General features: G+C 39.1%; 1 protein-coding gene across 8 annotated transcripts in view; it reads left to right on the top strand.

The window, feature by feature from the left end:
• The window catches only part of LOC115902774 (dystonin-like), a 289,291-nt gene that overhangs the window by 61,442 nt on the left and 199,873 nt on the right, over positions 1-27,976 (top strand). For all 8 annotated transcript variants that reach the window (XM_030946564.1, XM_030946561.1, XM_030946560.1 and 5 more), the window contains one exon: positions 25,118-25,179. In XM_030946564.1, coding sequence (XP_030802424.1) covers positions 25,118-25,179 — 62 coding nt within the window. The remainder of the gene's footprint in view (positions 1-25,117; positions 25,180-27,976) is intronic.

The raw sequence follows: 27,976 nt of genomic DNA, 5'->3' as shown, positions 1-27,976 counted from the left end.
TTGTTTTGGGGCCCAAGCTTTAGATACCCAAGTATCCAATCTTCAATATTTTAAGACAAGTGAGAGGCTTAAAATATTGAAGATTAAACTTTCCAATATTGCTTTTAAATCCTGTTTCCTCTTTAGTTGGTATAGCATGTTCCAAACCTGACTTCTCTACATTTATTAACTCCACATTATCTATTAACTGTTTATGTGCAAAAATCTACAGGTGTAAGTTCTGTGATACTGTGACATCAGTCAATATTAGTCACTTCAGATGTTACCTGATCCCTGTCTGCTAATCCAAAAAGGTAAATCTGTGTGAACAAGAAGTTAATCTGAAGTAGATGACTATGTAGTTGTTGCTTATTTATGTTTCAGTTATTATAGAAAGTTGGTAAGCTTTACTTAAGAGACTGGGCACCTCTGTGTCTTCAGTCCTCTTTGCTTATGTTTGCTGTTCTCCTTTCTGCTGAGTTGGTACACCTCCATTTTACCTAACAGGATATTATTTTGGTAACAAGTAAGGAGTGCATTCCCAAGCCTCTTCTTCCCTGTCTTTATTATACTAATTTGTGTGTTAGCATGGATGTATAGTAAAGCTAGCAAACTTGATATCAAGGGATCATGGTGGTTCCCTACATAATTCTGATCCTATTTTCCTGTAGTCGAGCTGAGCATTTGCTCCCCAAAAGAGCAGTGCTAAGGTAAATGTTCTCATTTTCACTACTGCTGTTCCACTGTGATAAATGTTTATGAAAACTGTATAGCTGATTATTGTGACAAATACAAATGGTACACAAAAATAATGGTTGGCTTTTATGGAAAAAATGCACCTTTGGAATCACATACTGTGAAAAATAATTCACAAAATTGTAACAGAAATGAGAGGAACTCCTGAAAATACCTGTGCTGGAAGATGTCTGTCTGCTAGGTCTCTGTTTTGGAAATGTGTGCTGCTGATACCTGTGCTAGAAAAACTTCCAGAAAGCATTTTGGTTGTCTCCTTGCTGTTTGTCTCCTAAGATACCAAATGTGCATGTAACAGAAGTGGGAGCTGAAGGACTTGAAAGTTTCTCAGGTTTCTAACTTCAGTCTCTTTTACTATCATGGAGATAGAACTCCTCTTGCTTCACAGCTGTCAATAGAAAAGATTTCAATTTTCATCTGTAGTATTCCACTGACATAAAAATATGATTTAAATATAGTATTGAAACCCATGGTGGGTTTATTCTTGTTGCTGCTTTTTGTTGTCTTAGTCATCAATCTGCTTCTTTAGCTACTTCAAAGGGCACCGCTAAAAATTGATGCTATTATTTTTCACTTAAATATGACTCTTGTTCTGAAGCATCACTGCTTGTCACAATCAGGATTTTTCAGTGGCTGTAACTGAAAGCTAAAGCTAAACCTTTGTTTTCCCAGAAGTTTTATGCAACTGAAGTCAAATGCTGGGAATTTGGATTCTTGTGTCAACCCCCTATAGAGGGCTGCTTCCTCTATGTCATCAGGCTTGTAACTTTGGGTTTGGTGGCCCTTTTGAAAATGCCAGGCCATTTTAGGATGCTTATCATACCATGGCCATGGGAGTGGGGTTTTGCCTCTGGGTAGTTTGGTCTTTTGTGGCTGCACAGCTGTTGTTGCAAGGATGGTGCTGCTTTCTTCTTTGGAATCACAGTCAGCTCTCAGACACTCACATTTATGTAAATAAAGTCTCCATCTTGATCTCACTCAGGTTAACAGAAGTTAACCCCAAAGAATCACTTTGATTGTAACATCTTTAGTTCAGACTGCAAGCTTTTAAGAACACAGGTGTATACAAGGATTTAATTATTCATATTAGGATTAACCAAGATTATATGAGTTCACTGTTCAGTCAAGTCACTAAAGAAGTGCTTATGATTGACACGGTGCAGGATTTTTGGGAAATTCTCATGCCACTGAAGTTTAAGGAGTTAAGTGCAAAATTGATGAACTCTGATATAGAATTGAGTCATGAATATCTTACCTTTCTAGTGCACTTGTCACACAGAAGTGATACTTGACACTTCCTTATTTCATCATTTGGGATCAGAATTCTCTGGGTTTTTCTTAGTAAGTCTTTCTCTAAAGTATAATGTTATCATTGGTCCTCTTATTTTTGTGCCTTACAACACTATTGGTACTAAAACTTGCATCTCTGTTTTTTCTGTTTTTAGAAGAATCAAAGTTTATATTACAAATGGTCAGATTTTTGGCTTGGATGGTAACAGTGAAAATCTTGGTAATATGTGTCCTAAAGATTTAAAAGCTGAAAACAATTGAGGTGAGGCTATTAAAAACAAAGCAAACACAACCCCCCTGCCAAGAATACCAACAAATCCCAGGGAAAAAAACCTCTGCATTTGTGAATTTGTAACCATACTTGTTTAAGCCAAACTTTGGGGTCTTTTTGGAGTAGTGAATAGTCAGAACTATTCACGGATATCAGACATGGAAATACAAAAGCTGTGTTTTCTCCAGATCACAGAGAGTTGGGATGGCTTAGAAAGAGCTATTGGGAAAAAAAAAATTACCCAAGTGCAGCTACTGCAGTTATCTTTAGCTTGAATAGGAAAAAAAAGGGATTGTCCTTGTATCTGTGGGATATTTGTATAATAGCACAATTTTCAGTTGAGGTTAGGTGAACAGGGAGGGCTTGACAGAATGTGTGTTTATTGCTGTTGACAAGTAAGACCAAAGGTACTTGCAGTGCCAGGTATTGTTTCAATGACTTGACCAAAATGATTGTATTTATCTTCTGTAAAAAATAACTAAAGCTGCCAGTGTTGGAAAAGATGGTGATGAGTATTTAATTGTGTGAGGAAATGATGGCTTTTACTATGCAGACCCTTTGAACAAAAGAGGCTGAGTGAGGTTTTATGACCTGCACTGTAGGATAGACACAGTGCCTTTTTAAATATTTGATGTAAAAGAAGATTAAAAGTATGAAAAGGACCTCCCTTAGGAAATGGATTAAGAGGGAAGGGGAGTTAAAAATCATGAGTTTGTTTTTTCACTTGAAAATGAGTTATTTGGTTTACTTGCTAGAATAGCAGAGGATGCTGTAATACTTCTAAATTCTTTCTGACCAGCTCATAGGCTGTGGTTGCAATCAGCACTAAACCTGCCCTGAAGTAACATTCATTTCTTAAAGCTCAGATAATTGAATTGACAGCTGCCACCCAAGAGAATTTTCTGTTAAGCTTTTAAATCTGCAATGTTTTACAAGAATTTGTACATTTAAATTTTCTATATATTTCAGACCATTCCCCAAGTGTGTTGACCTATAAAGATCTTTCCCTACTGTTGGGCAAGTAATTTAGTGCTAAACAAGTTAGGGAAAACAGTTCAAAAACAATGGCAACAACGTGCCTTCATCTACATGATGAATGTGTTGTGTGTGTCATGTGGAGTTATTGCTGGGAGCTGCTGCAGAGGAGGAAGAGCACAGCTGTGTTCAGTGTGTTCCTGGTGCACTGTTAAATGCATGGCATGGAGTGTGAGAGCCTGTGCTGATGCAGGAGCTGACCTTATCAAAGGAGAAAATAATTTTAAAAATGTATGAATCTTTCTAATGCATTTTATGGGAGAGCATGGGGAAAAACTTAGTTGTGCCTGGAACATGATAGTCCATTTATTTTCATCATTCTTGGCCTGGTTTGTTGTTGTTTTACTTTTGCTGAATAGTGATGCAAATATCTCAGTTTCAGTGGTGATTTAACTTTGGCAAAAGAATTGTGTGGATGCAAGGCACACCCATTATTATTATTATTTAAATATTTCTATTACAGTGCCATTTTGTCAGGTGGGAGGTGGGGATACATCTGTCCTCTGCATGACAGAAAACAAGTGCATGGGAATGTGAGGACAGATGGAGAAAAAGATAATTCAAGAAGAGAACTAGGATGATTTGGCAGATTGTTAATATAAGTCACTCTTATGGAAATCCTGTTCTTGGACCAAGAAATCTTTCTTGAATTATATTATATTATATTATATTCCACTTTTGTGGAAATCCAGTTTTTGGACCAAGACATTTGTCTTGAATGGGAAGAAAAGTAGATACTTAGAAAAATTAAAAATTGTAATTATGTAACTTAAAATTTCTGTATATTCTGACATTAGATGATCTCTTTTCTGTAAGCACTGTTGATATTTGTTATCACAGGGACTAATCATTGCAGAAGCTAAACACCTTGTGTTAATACACAAATCTGTATACACACCACGTGGAATGCCGTTACATTTGTAACTTTAAAATGTCTCTCACAAGAGGTGGTGTGGCAGGCTAAGGCTGTTCAGATGCAGTGGAAGTTGTTCAGCCTTTCCCCTGCTGCTCACTGGGTGCATCCATCAGGACCTGACGCAGGACTGGCCCCAAGGCCACCGCAGCTCTGTGTGTCCCAGCCCATCCCTCCTGGGGCTCCTCCTGTGCCACAGCCCAGCCCCAGGCAGGTCCAACAGGGCAGTCTGCAGCTCCCTGGCCCCTGCACCAGGTGCTGCTCGCTCCAGCTCTGCCCTGACAGGAGCAAAGTGACAAAGAGTGCAAACAAGAACCTCTCCTGCAGGTTTTTCTCTTTGGGCCCAGTTCAGCCGCAGTGTTGTTGGACAGCCAAAGACGCACAGAAATACTGCAGTGGTCCCCTAGATTTCTCTTCATTTTGCTCAAGGTGTATTTGATTGCTCAGTTGGTCCCTGTCCTTTCTTATGCCTGTTCCTGGCACCAAGATAAATTATTTCTCCTCCTTGGACTACTTCAACCAGAACATGTTACCATTTGTTTTAATTTCCTCTGCCAGGTGCGATCTGCCTTGCAGCTGCAGTGAGACAAAGTGACTTTAACCTCTTACTCTGTCTTGCCTGGTTTGCTGACCCCATCACTCCTGGGCCAAGCAGGGCTGTTGCCTTTTCCTCTCTTCTGCCTTCAGCTGGATTTGGGACTTGACAGGCTTCTGGATGAGCAGTGCTGCAGACACTGTATCAGCACAGTGCTAAGGAATGCTCAGGTGGTGAGAACCAGAGGGAGCAATGGCAGAAGCCTTCCCTTAATGAAAGCTATTTTCTTGGCTAGAAAAGTGCAATGGAACTATAACTTCTGTTTGCAAGTGCATTTGCAGAACAAAAGCTGTTGAAAAAGAAAGTCTTATCATTTTCAAGAGCGTTGAAAGGAAAAAAGCTGACTTTGGAGAGAGATTTTACTTCAGTAGAAAGAGCAGGCCTTAGTCTCTTACTGGACTAGTTTAATATTTTTTTTCCTCAGTTTTAAGTTAAAAGACTGTATAATTACAAATCAAGAGCCCTGCCTTGGAATAGGAATTGGTAGTATGAAAGTTGCAAATACAGATAAAAATTTTGGCAAATCTTTACAGATAGGTCTGACCAAAAACCTGTGTCTTTAAAACAAAGTAAGTAAGTGTTAATAATACTTGTTAAAATTTAACTGCAGGATTTAAAGGGCTTGTCTGCACACACTTCCAGGGTTCCTTGGGTCGAGGGGCTGGCTCCAGAAGAATGTTTATTTCCATTGATCTTAGTCTGCTGTTATCTAGTTTGTCTGTACAATCACTTTAAACTGGAATAATGCATGGCAATGGTGTTCATCAGGTTAGGTGAGTTAGTTTAAAATATTTTTAAAATTTCCCTTATTTCTTGACTGCATCTGTAACTAATGTGTCCTCTTTCCAATGTATTGGAACAACAATAAAGCTGTAAGAATTCAGCATATCACCAGAAGAAAAAAGAAATTTCAAAACTTTAAAAATTTAAAGAGTTGCAGCAAGGCTCTCAGAATGGAAATCAAGGCTTATGCTAGGAGCTAGTTCAGAGGAATTGTACATGACTCTGAGGCAGCATGGACCTTCTGTAGAAACCTTCTGTATGAATGAGGATGGGTGTGTGGCTGAGCTGCAGCTTTTTGTCTCCGTTTCTTCCCAAACCAGTTGATTTTTTTCTTTGCTGTTCATGGGTCTTGCACCATAGTTAGTAGAGTGATAAAATCCTATGCTTAAATTATTATTGGCAGGAGAGGTTCTTTGGAAAAAGGGGCTTTGTTATTTCATTCTGGGATTACATTTCTCTTTTATAACCCCATAGCATAACAACCATAACAACCTGGAGCTTTATTTTTATTATATACACATATATTAATTATATATTAATTTTATTAATTACATAACATAAATCTATAGTTTTACAGATATGTATAGATGCTCTTGGACAGATATTGTGTTGCTTCATCTTGCTTTGTTTTCATTCCTGCATTCATTCCTGTTGGATTGAGTGGTACAAGGAGAAGTACAGATGGAGCTGTAAGATTATTTTCACTTACTTCCTTTAAACTTTTTTTAGGGGGAGGCTTTAGTTTAAAACAATTTTTGCAGAATTGTGGCCTAAAGATGAAAAAAAAATTGCTGTAGGTGTCTGTTCCTGTATTTTGCACTGTGGAAGACAGCCACTACCACAGTACCAAGAAACTAACAAAAAATGGAATAAAATATGTTATCTTTTCTCTGAAACTTAACTTGCTATCACCTCACTTAACTGTGTGAAGGCAGGAAAGTGATGTACAGTTTGTGCTGTTCTGCAGACCCACGGCCCAGTGCAGTGGTGGGGGCAGATGCAGCCAAGCTCCCCATCAGAGCTCAGAGCACGCTGGCACCCTGCTTAGGTGGTGCTCACAGGCATCAGCATCCTGCCCGACTGTAGGAGAGTGACATGGATACTTTGGTGCCTTTATTGTTACTCTGTTTCATATTTTTAAACACTCAGCTATTTATTTTGGTGTGTTCAATGCAGGTTAAGAGGTTTTTGAGTACTCACAAAATACTGCGAGACCATTTAGTGTCTCCACTCCTGGTGTTTTCCTAAATATGTAGAGCTGACAATGGGCATGTTACTGCTTTTCATTTGTCATCACTTTATTTCTGTTTTAAATTTCAGATTTGTTTTATTTTCAAGAGATTTATTTTGAAAGCAAATATGTTTGTATATTTATCATGTTTCTTTCTGAAGATGTCTAAGCAAGTCACTTTGAACAGGGCATGAGCTTCCATCTGTTGTTGGTAACCATGACTCATCTGTGTTATTTTTAACACCCTAAGCATGAATTAATTTTTTCTTAAATTATTCTGATCCTTTTTCCTACAGTTCAGTTTGTTTTGGGTTTTTTTTGGTCTTCCATAAATCAATCTGGAAACCTAGGTTATATGTCAGTAACACAGAAAGCTTTCTAGAAGTGAATATTTTGATAATCACTGTTGCGTTGTAACTGGAGCTGTTAATGTAGGGTGACATTCTTGCCCCTTATTAGTCAGTATGCTTTGTGCAGCTGTTCTGGATGGCATTTGGGGAGACAGGATCCATCACACCTACAGTGCCTTTGGAGTCCTTAAAAAGGAGGAATGTCTCTGCTGTAGGTGGTATGATTCCTAAAAAAAAAGATAAGTATCCTTGAAAATCATGGACATAATTATGCTTGTAAACACATCCAACACCCTGCTGATTTGGTTCAGCTAGTCCAGTGAAGATGTAAAGGAAAGAATTAAATACAGACTTGGGTCCTTTTTTTTTTTCAGTTTCCCTAGGAACATTGTTTGAGCCAATCTTTAGAAATTTTTTCCCTCATAAATAATCGTATTTTCGCAGAAGCCAGAACTTCTGCTGTGACTACCATTTTGAGTAATGCTTTGCAAAATCCGGGTTTTCTTAATAATCTTCTTCTTCCTTCACAGCAATGTCACACATGTATCCCTCAGAGATGTTGGAGGTAATCTCAGCAGTGTGTGACTAGTCCAAAGAAATCTGCCTGGGGGACTGGTCTCTGATCCAGCTTAAAGCTTTGTAGTGTTAATAAATATTGTATTTTTGGTTTTTTTTTTTGGTGGTGGTATACAAGCTCATAAGCGATTGGTCTATGAAATGTTTGCCTCTGCAAAGACAGTGGTGCCAGGCTTGCCTGTTAGACATCTTTTTTTAATTCTTTGCCTTTTGATTGTTAATATTCAGTAATCTTTAATTCTCTAGTCATAAAAGTACAGCATTTAAAATCTAGCTTTTAGCACAAGTATTCTACACTTTTGCTTAAAAGACCTTGTCCTGCTGACTTTTTAAGTCATGGATGGCTGCTGCAGCATCTGCCTCAGTTACTCCTTGTTTCAGATTTATGGTCTGCACAACTCTGGATCTAGTACTTTTTTTTCATGAAACTGACAGAAATTGATATTCATCATAGTAATTTATAGATAAGAACTATGTAGTCCCATTCTGGTGTGGGGACAGTTTCAGAAGTTTTGTGTTGGGACTTCGCTGGATCATGTCTGTCTGTGGTTCATGGAGCGTCTTTGCTGAAGATAAGTTTCATTCATACCTTCTTCATTGTTATTAGCAGAAAATTTGCCTATTTTCAAGGGAATCATTTAATCAGGTTTGCTGTTTATTTGTAGCTGTAAGAGTGAAAGAGTACAATTTTCATAAGATTGGATTTGCTGCAGCAAGTGTAAAATAATCCTGGTGTGTAGAACAAGCTGGTTGTTGACAAAATCCTGTGAAATTTTAAATAAGTTTCTCTTCACCCTAAGTTGCACTGCCACCAGACTACTGTAAAATCAAGTATTTTATACCTTGTCAGCATCTTGTGACTAGGCAGATTTGTATCTTATTTCGTTACAGTAATTTCAGACAGTAATTAATTTGATCCTTTTATTTCAGACAGTAACTATTTCAGGCTTACAAGCAGAACTTTGGAGTCTTAGCTTTTGGATAAAAAAAAAGCTTCTCCTGTTAAAGGACTGGGGCACTTAGAGACTCTGAAGTGGTGTCTGACCTTGCTTTTAGTAAAGTAGTGTGGGTAATACAGCACTTCAGATAGGGAGCTAGTGCTCAGTTGTTGACCTGTGTGACCAGGTGCCATAACCTGACCTCCTTTACACCCTTCCACATTCCCTCTGGCTGGACTGGCCATGGCCTTGCTTGCAAGCTGCAAAACAACTATTTTGGCCTGACAAACTCTGTTTGGGGTGTTTCTCATATGCATCATTGCATATATAAGACAAGACTTTGATTTGTCCTTAATACTGTGGTGACATACAAGACAAGAGAGACAAACCAGCCCTGCTTTACCCAGTCCTTGTGCTGTTAGCCTTCATGGAGCTTTGCTCTCGGGTTCAGGAAGGTGGCTCTGGCTCTGCCACCATGGGCAACTTTGTCCATCCATCTGTTGTAGGGATGTGTTTCCTTCCTATGTGAATGAGAGCAGCGTAAGTGAGGAGGCAAACCTCCCCTGTGGCTGAGCACATGATTCTGTTTTCTTTTGCATGACGGCTGCTGTGGGCTCTTCTGGGAGCCCCTTTTGCCATTGTTGCTGTCACCTGGCCTCCTTTCCTCAGTTCTGTGACACAACTTCGTGGGTCAGGAACCCTCCTTGGCCTGGTGCTTGGCTGGTGCCTGTCAGGAGAAGATAACTGAGGCTCATGGGGTTCAAGATCAACCTTTCCTAGCCATACAATTTCTGACTTTAGGATGTCAAATCCCTGTGCATAGAAGTGCTGTTAATTCCATATTGCAGTAATAAAAAAAGCTATTAGAACAACATCTGTTTATAGTCCAGTAATATTTTTAAAGACTAAAAATATATCCTAACTTGGATGGAGAGTGAAATTTTGTTCTGGCAACCCCAGTGGTGGTAATCAAACCCTCTGCCTGAGACAGGCAGGTGGCCTGTCAGTCAGCCTGCCTCACTTACTGTCATCCTTCTTCTGTTGGCTTGTGTTCCCTGTCTTGGCATACGTTAGACTTCTTAAAGTTATATTTCATAAGTCAAGTCTGGTTTTAGTTTTTAGATCCTGTGATCCTTTCATCTTTAAATGAAAGAAAATAACAATTACACTGTGTTCCTACTCCTTAGCTTTTTCTGTAAATAATTAAATATTGCAAATATTATATTTAAATAAAAGATGTAAAATCTGTAAAATCCATCATTTAGCTGTGATTTTCTATGTGACTACTTTGTTTATTTCCAGGCAATGTTTTGGCACGTTCAGAGCTTTGTATTGACTTTGCTTTATTAAATTCTTCTTCACCTTGTTTGGCTTGAGTGACTACACTGAAACAACTAACTGCACTTCCCTTCCTCCCTTGCTTTAGCTGCTCTCTGTGTTTGTTCCAGTGCCTTTGCCTTGAATGGAGTCCTCCTTATCCTTATTTTCCTTACTCCTTTGAGATTGTGATGGCTCTTTGGTGGTCTAACCTCCCATTCAGGATTTCTGGGCAGTCTGATTCATCCTACTGACATCTGTTGCTCTAGTGAAGGTGATTCAGAACTCCCTGTTGTATTGATCCACAAACTTCTGTGTGCATGTTCAGTCACCTTTCCTTTTTCCCCCTGCCCCCATGTGTGTCACTGTTGAGAGCACTTACCAGCTCTAAGGCTGAAACATGTGACTCTCCTCTCAAGCTCTTGTTCTCAGACTATGGAGTGGTTCTGGAAACTTGCCTTTCTTTCTGTGCATGCAGTGTAAGTTTTCCTCCAGAGAGGTCTGAATCCTGTACTGACTGCCACAGGATCCATCTTTATAACTCTCCAGATGCTAAGCTTAACCAGTCACTTCAATATTTGTTTTTACTGAAATCATTATCTTTGCATATTGCTGCCCTGGAATCCTCTTCTTGCACTATTTGATGTACTAGCTTCTTGTCTTTATCTCCTGTACTACTCACAGCTCTCTCTGCCATATCATTCCTCAAATTTTCATGTTCTTCAGACTGTACAATTTTCAAAACTCCCTATGCCCGTGGTTCTTGTGTTTGTTCTTTATCAGCTGCAGTTTATGCTTGGCAATGAATTCTCAGAATTGACCTTTTAATCTCCTTTGAAACCTTCAAATCTCCATCTGTGGTGACACTTCTCTGAGCTCCTATTCACAGGAAGTTATCAGAGTTATGAGGGAGTTTAGGTGTCCCAAACTCCAGGGGAGTTTGGGACACCAGAAGAGCAAAGGTGTCCCAGCTCCCTGAAAGCTGCCTGGGCACCTTGCACTGCAGAGTAAAATCCAGGCTGTGGTGGTGCAGTTAGATGGGAAGGTACATTAAGGTGGTTGTAGTAAATTTAATGAAGAAACAGTAGTAAATTTAAAGAAGAAACATACCTGCCCTCATATCATCCTGAAGCCTCACTGGCCCCTTGTTCAAGAACTTTTAGTACTATCTCAGGACTGATAAAATTTACATGATCATAATGGATGATTCAAATGGTACTGTATTTTCTTAATCAATGCAGCCATGAGTCTGGGAAGGAGATGGTTAACTGAAAAAATATGCTATTTTAATTGGCTGTTTGTGTGGAAATTCACTTTCAGAGTGGTAATTATTTCAGGATAATATGTATCTAATTAATTAGCGCTATTATTCCTTTTCTGTCCTGAGTTTACAGCTCTCACACTTAATCATACCAGCATAGCCACACAGAGAAATCATGTGGTTTGCCTCTTTTACTTGCATAGGTGGGTTGTTTGTTTCATTAAGGGCAGAAAATTTGTGATCCTATAGAATTTTCACAGCTCTCTGTAATGTTAAAGGCAGAAATTAATTTTGATATAGACTGTGAATATATATTGTAAGTCTGCCTTAAATGGGGGCATGCACAAGTTGGTTAAATGCTCAGCGTATTTCATGCTCTTTGTGAAATCTAGAATAAGAATTTAAGATGGGAAAGATAATTTGATGATCAGGGCCACCTGCCTGCCCAGGTAGACTTCCCTCCATAGCATGCTGTTTCCAGTTGCTTTCCATTGTTTTTCCAGATGGTTGTGCAGCTGTATATGCTGTATAGAAGCTCCACATTCAGTACAGCAACCCTCTATGTGAAAAGCAGTCACATGTCAGTCTTTAATAATTTTCCTATTTTTCTACTAAAGATCATTTTGCATGTCTCAGCATGACAGTTCAGCCAACTGGCTTCTCTTTACATGAATGAAAAAAATGCTTTGTTGGTAAGTCTTTATGAAATGGATTAAAACTGTAGGTATTCCCAGTGAAACAATATGCTCAAACTTGTTTAACTCAATGAAAGTGTTTACTTTAGGTTTGTGTGGTAATCAAGAAAAGCAGTCAATGAGATTTTCAAATTATTGTACATTTGTGTTACAAATAAAATGTGTTCTTTGGGTCAAGCCTTTACGTTGAATTGGCTGGGATTCTTTTCTATTTTCTGGAAATCTGATAGTGGCTTCAAACCATGTGTGTGTTCTTTGTCTTCGTACAACACAGAAAACATCCTAGTAGTTATTTTTACATTTCTTTGTTGTAGAAGAGAATCTTCCATTGTTTACGAAACTGAAGGGAGAACAAGGGGTGAGTGTGCTGGTGGAGATGAATGAGGGGCAGTATCATATACGTCTGTGGGGTAAACATCAGCTGGAGAGATTTTATTTTTAATGCTCAATGATTTTGATTCTTGTTCCCATTATTTTGGCATCACATGCAAACCGAAGTACTCTCCTTTAATATAAATGTCTCAGAGCTTGAAGATCAGAGGAGGGAGAGAGACCTAATGATTTAGCCAAACCTAGCAGCACAGATCTCTGCTCATATCCCCTCTTTCCAAGCTCTCTTGAATCTGTTAGTGGGTATATTCATGCATTTTGTATGCTAGGTTACAGTTTCATAGCTGATACTGAGGTCATGGCCCCGTGGACTGTGCTGTTCAGAGCTGTGTGTGTCACCTGGAAACATTGCTGCTCTCCATCCAGTTCTGCTCTGTGACACTTGGGAGCTGGTACAGTCGCACAAGCAGAGGGCCTGAGAGGCTGCCTGAAGAGCTTGCAAAGGGAATGCTCTTCTGGGTCTTCTTTTCTTCTCTCAGGACCTTTACATGGGTCTCTTGGAACATATCCCACTGCTTTTGCTCTAAGGGCGAGTATAAAAAGAAAAGCAGGAAGACTTGATCAAAAGACAGACATACACAAAATCAGCATAGGTCTCCACTGGCTTCTGGGGATTTGGGAAAAATGCCTGCAGTTTTCTTAGTGCACTGATGCAGTACACACAGTAAGCTGCTGTGACCTGAGTTTGCACTGGATTGATGAAATAGGCTTTAGTCTCATAAGCCTTTGTTTAATTAGACATGTCCTTCCAGTGTGGGATTTCTGTTTAAACCTGGTTCACCATTTCAAAATATATAGGCTGCCATGTGGTGGTGTAGAAACCCATTTGTAATTTGTGTCAGAACTTCATTCATCACTTTTAAAAACCCCCAAACAACCAAAAAACGACCACCAAACATTGGGATCTGATAAGTGAGAGCTCTCTGTGCCCAAATTAAGATGCGAACAAGACCACATGCTGAAGTCAATGATACTGGTTTTGTTTAACAGTAAATGTGAAGTAGAGAGGTAGAAATAGAAAATGGGGGTGTGGAGAGAGGATGAGAGCAAGACAGATTAGGCAGAAGATAGTTACCACCCATGGCACCACCCAGTGCCATCTGTTGATCCATCTTCACCCTGGGCTTCCTGCTGGTGGAGGTGCCAAAGTAATTCAAAACTTTTCATTATTTATACATTTTAGAAAACAAAGGAGTTAATGCTCATTGGCTACTGATTTCTCTCGTTCTATTGGCTAATGTTATTTAGTCTCTTTCTCTTCTTTTGAGTTGGTGGATTGTGAGTTGGTGGTTTTGATTTCCCACTGCTGGAATCACATTTTACCCAGTCTGAGCTGACTTGAGCACCATTGCTGAGTTGGCTTTCCTTGTGGTCCATAAATTCTGCCATTATCAGTGATACATTCTTCTCCCCAGCTTTGTTTACCTCCTCCTAGGCCTGAGATAACACTTGGACAATAATACCACCTGTCCTATCTCAAGTTCCTGTCACTATGGCTTAACTTACAGTCCAAGTTTCAGGTATCCCCAGAGGAATATTGTGGGGGGCTTCAGTGGTGTTTGGTGGTTGCAGCTGCCATCTGTCCTATCTCTTGGGGTGATCTTCATTTGACTGATGATAGGTGTATGAGCAGTTGCTTCTTCACACGTTTACCTCAGTGGGAGTTTTCTTCTGGATACATTACCCAGGATGTGCTAACCACACCTCCTTGCGCCAGCTGAGGGGTTATCGCTTCATTCTGTGCTTATCTCATGGCAAAATCTTTGTATGACCTAAACAGTTCTTGAGGCAGGCAATTGTGATGGTAAAGTCCTTACATCAAGCACACAAACTTTAAAAACAAATTAGTTTGAATTCTGGTTGGAGAGGTAATTTAACATGAGGTGATACAGCCGCAAGTCAAGGGGTGCTATAATACATTTTGCAGGACAGGGTATTGCCTACTGAGTTTTTTGTTGGACTACATACAGGCTACATGTGTCTTGGTAGATGTATGTGATATTTTCACATGGGCCTTCTCTCTCATTTAGAAGGAAGAATTCAAATAATACTGGAAATTGAATTGGATTGTAAACTGATTGATTATTTTCATGATAGTTTTCCAGTACTGCTAGTTGCCATCTGTGCAGTTCTACTTCGTTGGGCTCTTTGTAATAGTTAAACATGTGTCCTGCTACAGGGCTTAAGGGAGAGGTCTGCACAAAACAAAATACTGTAGAAGGTCACTGAGCTTTGGGAGTTGTTTTTCACAGGGTATTGTGCTAATGCAGAACTTACTCAGGAGTGACTCTCTGGGCACGAAAGAACTAGACATGGAGCCCTGAAGTGCTCCAGAGGACAAGAATGTTTTCTTCTGTGACTTCAGTTAATCTGAATTGGTTAATGATGTTTTTTTAAATGCCTAAATAAGAAAGTTGGATGCTCTATTGAGTTCTTTTTTTTTCCTTCCTGAGTGGAACAGGCTTATAGCCTATAATCAATAGCCACTATTGATTCATTATCTCCTGCTGTATTTCCTGTGATCTGCTTGTATCTCTTGTTGATTTCTTGTCTAATTCTTCAGCTATCAACTTTGAGCAGCTGGGACCCTTGTTTCATTTATGATTCTGAATCTTTTAGAACACTCATTGCTGGGACTGGAAGACACTAGAGGAAATGCTTTTTGAACTTAATTTCATATCTCTCTTCTGATTAGTTTTGAAGTAGCTACTTAACTATGCCAAAGGGCTGACTGAGGTTGTATGAATTTTGAAGTCATCCCTCGAGGTTCCTCTTGGTTTTGATGTCTGTGCACACACTGAGATATAGCAATATTTCCTCCATACAGTTGTGGAAATTATTAATTTATGTTCCTGCAAATCATACGAGAAGTATGGCTCTTGTTCCAGTAGTTTAAGTTTTACATATTGTCTTTTGCATGGGATGGTAAAGCCAGCAGGCCTGCAGTTTTAATGCAGTATGTCAGATGTAGGACAGCTGAATCCTGTTTCAAGCAGAAATGCAAACTAGTGGCAGAAAATGGTCCAAGTGAAAATTTGAGTGCAGTTTCCTATGGAGCCAGATGGGTGTGCAGTTAGCAAATTCTTGAATGATTTCAGGACCGAAAGCATTTATTTGCTGCCTATTATGGTTTCATGTTCATCTGCATTTGTAGGGTTGAGGGGTATTACAGAATATCACAGGCTTAAATGGTGAGACAATTATTCTTATAGTTTAGATTTTTGTGTGGTTTTGTCTGTATGTGGTCTGGATTTTGGTTTTGGAGGTGGTCATACCTCTGTCAGAACCACTGGAAGTTCAGTGATGGCCCATTCATCTGCACTTAGGATTAAATTCTGTCCTCCAAAAATATCAAAAAGTCTTATTTTATTTTCAGCAGACTATAAAACACTATTCTGTGTTATGCCTTTAGACTTTTTGTTTCAGCAAATACCTCTTGATATCAGTTATGTCACTCTGGAGTATGAATATTGATGTTAATCAAACTTGTCTGACATTCAGGTTGTCATGTATGATCACTTGGGAAGCAGCTGCTTTGGAAACCGGGAAGGACTGAGCCACAGCAGTTGTTCATAAGCTGAAAAATCTGTCTGTGGCCTGGAGTGTGAATCTATGGTCCCAGGTACAACTGGTTTACTACAGTTACTCAAAATAGGTTGTTAAAGGATGTCCAGAGTCTGTAAGCAGGACTCTGAGGTCTTCCCTGTGTCCAGGAAACAAGTGTACCCAAGCCATGTGGGCAGCTGGAGCTCTTGGGATTCCAGAGAAGTCTTCTCCTGCTGGCTGACTGTTGGAGTTCTTCCTGCTAGATCAGTATCTTACATAGGCTCAGGGTACTGTGCTTATTTGTTTGCTTATAGAATTATGTCTTTTGTGTAAGAAAAAAGCCATGAACTGGTGTGTGTGCAGCTGGAGGGGATGGTGCAGCTAATGGTATGATTTTATTGTTGGGTCTGTATGAGAATCTGATAAGCTCATCTAATAATTTAATGGATTATTGTGGGCATGAGAGGCTAAACATTGAATTTTATTTTACAGCAAGGTAGCAACATATCTTTCAGACAGAGCACTGTATTTTGCAAAGCCTTTTACAAGAGCAAATAGAAGAATTTACGTGTGACTAAGGACTTCTTTTATTTTATAACTATTTTGGTTTCGTTGCAAGTATACTACTAACGTATCAAAACAATTAATTTCAGATTTTAATGGACATATTAATCAAACAGATTATCCTGATAATTAATTGCAAAGAATTGCAGAGTTTCAAAGATAAGTATTGTTCCAGATCGCAACAGTTGAACTTCTGTAATATTTAAAGTCTTCTCTCCATGAATTAATCTGCACTTTTTTTTCATTCCTTTGCTTGGAAGGCTGGGAGGGTGCTGTAATGGGGTCACTAGAGCTGGCTGAACAAACATGCATCAAGTAAAGCACAGAGGAAAAGACAATATCTTTGGATTCTGTTTGCAGCTGTTGCATTCAAGAGAACTTCATTGGGAAGCCTACTTCAGTGATGACTGAATGTAATGCAAAAAAAATGCTGAAGTTGCCCAGTTTATTTTCAGTCCTTGTAGTTTTTATTATGTGTTTTCTGCCAACTTTTGTAAGACTTGCCAGTCTTTGATGCATTTTTGTCTGTTGTCAAATTTAGTTCACATTCAGCCTACAAATTACATTGCTCATTTCTTTAGAGAGCATTTTTTCTGAAAACATTTGCATTTTTATAGCTGAATGCAAACTCACAGAAACAACATGGCAAGTGAAATTTCCAATACTATTTTGTAAAAGAGAAATAAAAATATTCTGTTTGAAAAAATATGTCAGAGGTTCTAAACAGTTTTGTATTTAATGAAGGCTGAACCTTAATGACAGAAGCTAATGGGGGCTTAACTTAGTGAAATGTAGCTGTTAACTTCACAATGAGTGTAAGTTTGGTCTTATTTGACTGAAATTCCAAGAAAACCGAATAATTTCTTGTTCATTCTCAGCTCTTAGTGCATATAGTTCACAGTTTAATAAAAATAGAGCATGAAGGGGAATCAGATTTCAGAATAAGTGGGCAAAACTTTTTTTCTGATTCGTCTTTGTAGTCAGATCAGCTGTATATGTGACCTTTCATCCCAATGTGTAAGAGGAAATTAAACTGGAAAGAGATTTAAATTTTTCAGAGCCAGAAAAATTAGAAGACCTAAACTGAAGTTTGTATTTCATTGCTATTTAAATGAACAACACAAAGCTCAAGATAGGTGTAAATTTGAAATTCTTCCATAGCTGTGTGCATATCTGATGTGACATGATATGCAAAGTGAAGCTTTATGGGAGTTGATTTGATTAGGAGAATGCAGAAGAGGAGCCACTCTTTTGGAAGAACCTTGCCAAACCAGTGCAGACCTCATCAGAAGGCGGTATTGAATGGGATGCATTTTTTGGAAAAACACAGGATAGATAATGCCAATTGTCAAATTTCTATTTGTGAGAGTGGCAGTTGACTATGGGAAACAATGGAGAAGCCCTGTTTCACCTCAGCAGTGTTCCCCTCTCGTGGCAGCTGGAACTGAATGTCTTGGTAACAATACGGAAGGATCCAGTGGAGCTTTTCTCATCTGTGGCTGGTGTGTGGTTAAAAATATTGCTAGCAGTGATGGAAATACCAGCACATAATGCAAGCTTTTCTTCAAGGGTTTAAACATAAATAAAAAATTATTTGGATGTGAGAATTTTCCCCTGGGTTATTCTGGTTGCTGATGGAAACTTTGCTTGAATAACCCAATTTCCCCTGTGGCACTGCATCAGTTTCAAGTTTCAGGTATGTGGGAGTGGCACAGTGGGAAAGGAGCTCCTTGTGCCTCATCCTTTTCTCTGGAAAGCTGCATGTGTATATATGCAGTGGCAGCATCTTTCATGCCTCTTTGTGTATCTGTGGACCATATAAGTGGTAGTTGAAATGTCCCATCCATAGGCCAGATGAGTTGGAGTTCAAGCTTGTCATGAATGTGGAAGTGATGGAATAAGCGGAAAGTTGGGAAAGAGAAATGAAATAATTTCACCTGAAAGAATAAGAATTTAAAAGTGGGGTTTAGGTTTTCATTATTTTTAAGTGACTCTCAGTTAAATGATACATTTCAAGAGTTTGTGCTTTACTTATAAATGCCTAACAACATTCATTTTTGCTTGTGTTTCTTAAATAGTAGGGTATATCCTATGTGCAGGGGTCCTTTGTGTACTGCTTGTGTGCCCTGCTGCCTCTTGGGGTTTTGTTTTTTGTTTTGCAATTCTTTCAACAGGGTGAAACCCCATCATTATGACTTATCTGAAATCTCTTATCCAGATTTCACTATCTGGACTTGTTAAATATATGTATAATTATATATATATTTAGTTTGAATTCTTCCTTCTCACATGTGGACCATACCTCTCTCTTGATCCATGCCCATACTACCTTTCTTCTATATTGAAACTGTGTACCTTACCAGTGTGTCTCTAGTTATGCACTTTGTATCTGGATGACAAGGCCTCCATTCAATTCTAAAAAAAAATTAAAATAATATGATGTTGACTTCAAAACAGATTCCTACAAACTGCTGACATTATTCCCTAAATGTCCTGATACATGAATACCAGTATTTATAGAAATAAATGAAATATTAGGAGTTCTGATTTCATAAATCTGAGACGAAGCTGATCAAATTAGAAAAAAATAGAGGGGGTAAAATATAAGATGTTGCTTTTAAGCTTGACAGATGTCTCCTACTCAACAGCTGATTTAAAAATAGCACCATTATACATTAAAATGCATGAAGTGTTCTTTGAAAACGTAAAACATAAAGCACTACCTTTAGCAAAATATTCAGTTAGAGGAAACAAATGCCTAAGAAGAAGCTGGATTCTCGTGTGAGGTTACTATGAGAAATCTGTCATATTCGCCCAGGACTTTTGAAGGTGAAGATCATAAGACCTTAGAGATCCTTTAGCCAACAACCTAAACTTTGATGATAAATACTAAGTGTACAATTCTAGTTCTCTGTCACTTTGGTTAAGTATTGGAGAGGTTCAGGATTGGTCCTGCAACTATCACCCTTGTAGACTTGTTTATCTTGACTACTGTACTGGGGTTGAGTATGCAAAACCACCTAGCCTCTAAATCTATTTTTTCAGTATTTCTTAGAATTTCTACAAGACCTTGCCATAGCTAGATATTTTTAGTGTAGAAGGATATATGTATTTTTTATTATGGGAAGGGAATTGGAAAAGTATGTAAGATTTTCCATGCTATGTGTCTTAATGGAAGTTTGACACAACAGCAGACAGTTCATAGTATTGGTCAGTACTTGTACACTTTCATAATGGAGTTTTGTTTTATTTGCTCCTAAATTGATCTAGGTAAGGCTATAACTAAGAATACTCACTAATTGTATGAACGATTGTTACCTGTTATTAAGGTTATTCAACCCTTCCATTTGGAAAAACCTGTAGTTTTAACTTTTAAAATTAGCCTTGTTTGAACTGAGATTTTACCTTCCTGGAGACTGTTTCAGATGGTGATGGGTTTGTTGAATGTCCCCCAGTTCCTAATTAATGAGCAAGAATGAATAATTGGCAGAGACATGGAAGGCCTGTGAGAAGTTAGGATCGAGTTTGGACGAGCAGGAACCTCCAAGATATTTATGCATTTTAGCACAGTCTGAATTGGATTTGTTCCCTATATCTTACATATTTTGTAATTCTGGGTAATGCCCCAAAACAAATGCTTTCCCAAGCCATACATTATTATGCTCTGTTTTCTGAATGTGATGTTGGAGATACCAGGGTCTAGCTTACAGAAGGAATGTTAGCAGTACCAGAGAAAAACCTATCACGAAGTGAATTTTGTGTTCAGAGCTTGAAAAATGATGAATGAATTGGTGCTCCATTTTCAATAACAACATGTAATACATTGTTGAATAACTGGTTCTTAAATGAGTAGCATTTCTTCTATGCTGTAGACATCAGTATTCTAAAAAACTACTAAGCAATACAATACATATTATAAATAGCAACAATATGTATAGAAAAACTAGTGCATTTTTATATGAATATAAATATAAGTGAGATATAGGAGTATGACATGAGTTTTCTTATATAAATACAGGAAAACCACCTATCAGGGCTTTTGCAAATACCTGGGCACATGCAGAAAAACCTGTTGACTATCTGGCCATTCATGTATGCAAACCAGTATCAGCAGAGAAGCAAACATAACTTTGCAATGGCAAAAGCTGCCTAAGAAAAGGAGATTTCTTTTTCTAAGTCTGTCACTAGGTGTAGATCCTCCAAACTTTGATACTGTCACCATTAGAATGAAGAAAGCAGAAATTGGTAGCTCGTCTGGAGAATAAGGAGTTTGTATTCCTGCACTCATTTTGCATTTTCTTTTGTCACTGTGGAGACAGGCACATTGTTCTGCTCATTCAAGCCGGTTGCATCTGGTGTGCTTGCTCAGAGAAGGTTTCAAGTTTGTCTTGAGGTGGAGAGGAGCACTCAGTGGCTTCTGCATGTGAGTCCCAACAACCCCATGCAGTGCTACAGGCTGGGGGCAGAGTGGCTGGAAAGCTGCCTGGTGGCAAGGACCTGGGAGTGCTGATCCACAGTGGCTGAACATGAGCCAGTGTGTGCCCAGGTGGCCAGGAAGGCTCATACATCCTGGCCTGTATCAGCAATAGTGTGACCAGCAGGAGCAGGGCAGGGATTGTCCCCCTGTACTCAGCACTGCTGGGGCCACACCTCCAGTGCTGGGTCCAGTTCTGGGCCCCTCACTGTGAGAAAGACATTGAGGGGCTGGAGTGAGTCCAGGGAAGGGCAGTGGAGCTGGTGAAGGGTCTGGAGCACAAGTGCTGTGAGGAGCCAGCTGAGGGAGCTGGGGGTGTTTAGTCTGGAGAAAAGGAGGCTCAGAGGGGATCTTACTGCTCTCCACAACTGCCTGAAAAGAAGCTGTAACCAGGTGGGATTAGTCCCTTCTCCCAAGCAACAAGTGACAGGACAAGAGCAAATGGCCTCAAATTGTACCAGAGGAGGTTGAGGTTGGACATTAGGAAGAATTTCTTCACAGAAAGGTTGTCAAACATTGGACCTGGCTGTCCAGGAAAGTAACTGAATCACCATCCCTGGAGGTATTTAAAAGACCTATAGATGAAGCGCTTAGGGACATGGTTTAGCAGTGGACTTGGCAGTTGTTTGTTACCTGTTAAAGATCTTCTCCAACCTAAGCAGGTTTGTGATTCTCCCCAGGAGAGCATTGAAAAGGCATCAATGTCATATGTTGCCTTTGGTGTAATCCTAATAGTGAACTTGACTTCCAGAGAAGCTGTTCTGATTTCCAGGCACTCTGAGCCATGTAATTTTTGGTGTTTTGTTGAAGGGAGCATTGGTATTAGAAGGATCTGACTCCTGAATTTGTGCTTAGAATTGAGGAATACAAAAGTGCACAGAAGGAGACCTTAGTTGCAGCAACTGATTTTTAAGCTGAAAAATTCAAATTTGAAACCTCTTTAGATGCCTCTGTGTTATAGTGTAGGTTCATAAAGTGGGCTGTGAGGTTATTCAGACTGGTGACATGTCACCAAGCTACTTTCCAGGCACATAAAACATGGAAAACCTTGAGTTTGTCTGATACATCAGAATAATATCTGCAGATAAAAGTGGATGAGCTTAAGTTGATTAATTAACCACAGAGGGTTTATTGTGATAATCTATAGATCAGATTATCTAACAATATGTGCTTTTTTTCTGCAACTCCTGCTTCGCCTGTGTTCTTAAATTACCTTAATGAGTATCTGGCTGCTGGGTTCAGGGTGACTCTTTCCTTGCTGCTCACTGCTTTTAGAGGAAAAAACCAGACTTCCTTGTTTGGAAAGCTCAACATTTGTACTCAGATGTCTATTAGCTCACCTTAACGTTCAAAAAAACCCCTCAAACACAGATCCTTAATTTATATCTTGTTGTTTTGAGTTAAAGCCAGAGGGCTCACAGTTTTGACTGCTCGGACAGCATATGGGCTGTTTGCTCCTGTTTTTTTAAAAAAGGGGTGTTGCTACTCTGTGTCAGGCAGGAGAAGCCCTGGTCACTCCTTGGCTCTCCTTTCCCTGAAGAGAAAGGAAGCTCTGAAGTCTTGAAGGGCAAAATGAGAGAGTGTGATGAAGAGAAAAAGGAGCAGAATGCAGAGCTGGTGGGGATCATGTGCTGCATGGGTCAGTAACGCAGCCCGGAGCTGGGCTGGCAGGGCTGCCTGCGGGACAGGGCAGAGCTCTCGGGGGGAAGCTTCTCTCTAGGGGCTCTCTGTGGGTTTCCTTCCTCAGCTCGTGTTTATGCGGTCATTTACCTGTTTTCTGCTTCATCTGGGGAGTTTCATCTGGTGTGCTTTGCTCTGAGCTCGAGCGCACTGAACACTGTGGCACTGTGTTTTTTCTCTTGGTGTGCATTTGCTTTTCTGGGAGCATTTGGGTTTTAGATTGAAAATCACAGTTGTGGTGTTTTGGTGGCCTTTCCCCCCTTTAATACTGATGTTTGTCACAACATGACAGGTGTCAGCTTTCCTCTTCCTTATGCATTTGGGTCTGTCAGTTACAAAATTTTTCTGAGTGTTTGTGTAATATATATGTATATCTAAAGGAACAAGGGTAGTAGCCATCAATTCTTTTGTGTATGTTAGCATCTTTATTGAAAACAGAGTTGAAATGAATAGTGACTTTGTATTTTAACGTGATACAAGAAAGTGGATTTTTCAACCCTTTTGTTTTTCTAACTGTCATCAAAGTAGCATTTCCCAAAATGTAAACTTCTGTGTACTTGGTCAAAACTAGGTGGGATTACCTTAGTAAAAAAGACACTTTGTACACATTGTGAAATTCTGCAGTTGAGAAACTTTGTGTTCTTTTTAAAAGAGCTGCTCATAATGAAGCAGTTAAAAGTGAAAGTGTTTCTGGAATTATTTTATTTCTGATATTTTCTGTTCTCTACATTTACTTAATCAAAGCTCCCACCTTATAATGGTTAATTACTTATGTCAGAAATGATGTCTTGCTAGATGAAGGCTATGGAGAAATGTATGCATAGCAAAAGATTTTCTTAATCTGCCAGATTTTTTTTTCCCAGTAGTACAGTTTTGCTCTCTAGTTTCTCTTTCTCCTCTTTATTTGAGTCTTCAACTAGAATAAGAGACTGTAGAGCTGTGAAGTGGGGGAAAAAAGCATATGCCAGAAGCTTTGAATATCTTGAATGGTGTGGAAAAAGCATTTAGGAAACAGCAACTCTTCTGCACAGAGCCAAATGTACAAGTACAGTTCACATACTGCCTGAAGATTTCATTGCCACTGTGAGCTGTGGCTATAGAAGTTATAGGTGTGTTAAAAAGGATTGGAAAATACCAGAAAAAAAGTATCTATGACTATTAAATGCAAAGATATGAATGAACATGTAGAAAGTCTGTGAGTCACATAAGAGGACTATGCAAAGGCTTCACAGGCTTTTACTTGTTTTGTTTTTGCTTCTGTTCCTCAATAGTCGCTGCTGTTAGGAATCCCATAAGGTGCTCAGTTTGGCCCAGGATGAACTCTTGTATAATATCTTGCTGTTTTGAAAGACTTCTGTATCACACTAGAGATTTGAAAGACCTTCTGTGAATTTATTTTAATTTATAATTGTTATATTTGACCAACCTGAAAACTGTACTTTTTAATGTACAATCTGGTTCAATCTTTTAGTGATGGCAATGGGTACATAGGGATTTTGTTTTGCTACCTGAGCTCATTGCTCATTCTCAGCCACACTGCAAATAGCCTGAGTCAATGAAACAGCTGCAGTTGTGCTGTACAGTGCTGAAGGGCTCTTGCTATTTTAGACTTGCACAGGTGTCCCAGTCCTAAGACACTGTGCCTCCTGCTCTGGGGAGCTCTGGGATGGTGACCAGGCTCTGCAGCAGTCGTGCAGGCTGTGGCCCTGCTCAAGTAGCTGGAGATCTCTTGTGCTGGGGTGGTGGTTAGATTTTCTCCAGTGTGGCTTGGTAGAACACATGTCTGTGCTCCCTACCCATAAGTGGGATGCTTTCTTACCCTGAGTCCATTGCATTTATTATTTCTGCCCAGTGTTTTGTGGGCAATCATTGATGCTAACTGCCACACCAGGGAGCAAACTGCTGGCAGTGGCTGGGCCCCATACCTGGCTTAGTGGACATCCCTGCTTATTTTGTAGAGGGTTAAGAGTCCTTTCCCTGGCTGAAGCTGTAACTAGCCCTTGTGTGTTTGAACAAGGATGCTGTGCCAATTGAAAAGCATAATGATTGAAAAAGTTAGCTTTCATATCTCAACAAATTTTCTATTGCCCAATACACTAGTAACAATTTGATTATATGGACCATGAGTAGCATTTATAGTTCTTAAGAGTTTGCCATGACCTTTTCAGTACATTTTGAATGCCAGTTGACTTCTTCAAGGCAGTTAGATTTTTGTCAGTAGACTACTGTAATACCTGAGGGGCTGTTGCCCTGGAGGAGCTCACCTGGAGTGTCAAGAAAATTTTTCATATCATGCTGTGATGTACTGAAAAAACCATTTCTGTGCTATTATTTTGATTAGACATTTTGGAGCTTTTGCAGGCTATTCTGTTTTAAAAATGTATTAGAAAATTAATTTTCTAAAGGTCTTCATAAAAAAATCTTCTGCATGATTTGTAGAATTGTTAAAACATTTGTTTTTCCTTTTTACCTCTAGATGAGCGTGACAAAGTACAAAAGAAGACATTCACAAAATGGATAAATCAACATCTCATGAAGGTCAGTTGTTATTTCTGTCATGTCTGGATGACTGATTGCTACAGCAGTGATTGTGTCTTTTACTACATGTTTGATTTCAGGATGCAGCTGTGTTACATGTAAGGAAGATCTTAAATTATGAGGGTTATGCATGTGCTTTGTCTTTGAGAAGTCATGGGGGAGTTGAAATGCTGCCCAAGGTGATCTGATGGAGTACTTGAATTTGAAATTAAAATGAGTCAAAGTTGATTTCTTTCTATAAGGCTTGGCTGATTTTTGGAATTAGTGTGTCATGGCTGTAGTATCGCAGCTAAGGCTGTGGAAGGAGAAAATATTTGAAGTACTGTGTTGAGGAGAGGGGAATGACCTTGGGAGAGAGATCTCTAGATCGTCCTGTGGCATCAATATGCTGCTCATGGATTAGAAATAGAGGCTTTCCAGGGGCAAAAGTCACTTTTCAATATCTTTCTTTTGAATAGCAGTGAACTTTGCTTCAGGGACAGACCATATTATTTTAACACCGTGTACAGATTTTAGTTGACAGAGAACTAAAAGCTGTGAGTTCACCTTTACTGCATGGCCCTTCAGTTCTAAATTTGCTGTCTCTGGAGAAACAGATTGTGTAATTACTTGACATAACTTCCTTTGATATTCCCCCTCACTCTGAGGTTGAATTCATGTAAAAGTCACATCAGATAAAAATGTATCTGAGTTGATAAAAATAAAAACTGTCAGAGTTGAGATTTAATTAATGAGTGCAATGTTAAAATTCTGTTGGAAAGATCTCTTGTTTTCATGTTTAGAGAAAAATAGAGTTTTTTAGGCAACAACATTATTTCTCTCTTTATTGTGGCTACTCTTGCAGGTATTTGAGCAATATTGGCCACTGAAACAAAAGAGAGTTTCTACAGGGTTGTGGATGTTTAAAACTACCTTTTTCCCCCACATCTTTTAAAATTTTGAAGTGTATGTAGCTCTTGGAATGGTGTGATGTGGGAAACTAACCAGGCTTGGAACTGAAGTTGGACTCAAATTTGTCTTTTGCAAGAGACCTCTCTTGCAGAGGGATCTTTTGGTCCTTTTCATCATGACTGAGCCCTCAGCCTCTGTGCAGCATACAACCTTCTGTGGGCAGGGTGAGTCTGTAGTCACAGAACTGCTCATCCCAATAGGTTTCCCTTTGTGAATTTTGTTAGACCCAAGGGAAGCATGCTGTATCTAGAAACAGCTGCTCCAGGGACCCCTTCTATGCAGGAGCCTCCTCCCTTTATTCCTAAATCATCCAAGTGGCCCCATGTCCCTGCAGAAAATTTTACTTGCTAATGAGAAAAGACAAAAGGCAGTTCTGCAGCTTTCCCGTAATGAATTTTGCCTCATGTTTATAGTATAAGAAATGTATCCATTTAGAATACTTCAGAGAAATTAAAGGAAAAGAAAGCATCCAGGAAGGTTGCCAGGACTCTGGAAGTAAAATGCAATATCCAAATTAACCATCAGGCATTTCTTCATCTAATTGAGAGTAATTGTTGTCATGTTTATAGGGTCTACTCATGTTTTTGTGTATTAAAGAAGCATTTAAAAAATGCAGCTTTAGTATTCTGTGGGATGCAGAAAAGCCTATATGAAGCATTTTGGAGAGCAGTCCTTTAATATGGGTTAAAAATAGTGCCTTATTTTACAGAAGAGCAGTGTACTGAAAATGATATTTCTATACAACTTCATTTTACACATTTCTAAAACATGCACAGTCATCATTGCCGTGCTGTCAACCTCTTGGAAGTAGCTTAAAAGAGATTTAGATTCTAAACCCATAAAGAAATGAGGGTAAAGAGTTCACTCTAAATCCTTTTGCATTGCTTGCCAAGGTCAGTGGCCTTAGGCCTTCATTTCCAAATAGTTCTGGGTTGGGTGATTGCAGAGGAATAGATACAGATAGAGGAGACAGATGGGGTGTGTTGACTGTGTGTATTGCTGGCCTTGATCTTCATCTCAAATTGCTCACTTTAGAATTCAATTTAAGAGTTGCTAGCTCATACAAATATATTTTGACTATAGCTCTTCAGTAACTTGGAATTTATGTAGCAACTCAACTTTGTCTTCTGGAAATAGTTTGAAAGCAAGTGGTGATACAGTTGTCAGACTTCTGTTCTTAGACATTGTTTCTAGAACAGTGACTTGTATGGAAATTAAAATCAATCTTTTGAGTGTTCTCTGTCTTAAGACTTAAGGGCATATTTAGAAAACGCCATAATGTGGAGGGATTGTAGGAAAATAACACAGTAATTGAGTACATTTCTAGCAGAGATAATGGACCTCTCCTGACTTGAACTTGAGCCCTCATTTTCAGCTACCTCATATTTAATACAAATCCTATTCAACTCATATTTGCACATTCACTGTGAATACCTTGTTTCAGACAAACCATTTGGGAATTGTCTCATTTCAGGCATTGCAATAGGTTTATTTGAGCTGGTTACCCAGACTTTAGTAGATAACTGAGGGAACAGGCCCTTTTCAATATCCCTCCACTAAGACATCTACCTAAGGGGAAGATGAATTTTATCCTAGAAGTGCTTTTGCTCCACGGACTGTAAAAGGAAGTCATGTCTGTCATGTGTAGGGTCCAACAAGAAGCAGAAAAGATGATAGTGAAAATTATTAGAGTTCTTGGAAAAGACTACACCACACATGTGGACATGTCCTCACTATGGGCGTGGGGATGGATCACATTTTAATTTCATCTTTTTTCCTCTCCTATTTGTGCTGTTTGCTTTCTTTTTCCTGTTTTTTTTTCTCTGTGCCCTGATTATTCTTTTCC

The sequence above is a fragment of the Camarhynchus parvulus genome, chromosome 3 (genome assembly GCF_901933205.1).
Source record: "Camarhynchus parvulus chromosome 3, STF_HiC, whole genome shotgun sequence".
In the NCBI taxonomy this organism is placed as follows: Eukaryota; Metazoa; Chordata; class Aves; order Passeriformes; family Thraupidae; genus Camarhynchus; species Camarhynchus parvulus.
The sequence above is the reverse complement of the archived record's forward strand: the minus strand, read 5'-3'. Positions and strand labels throughout refer to the sequence as shown.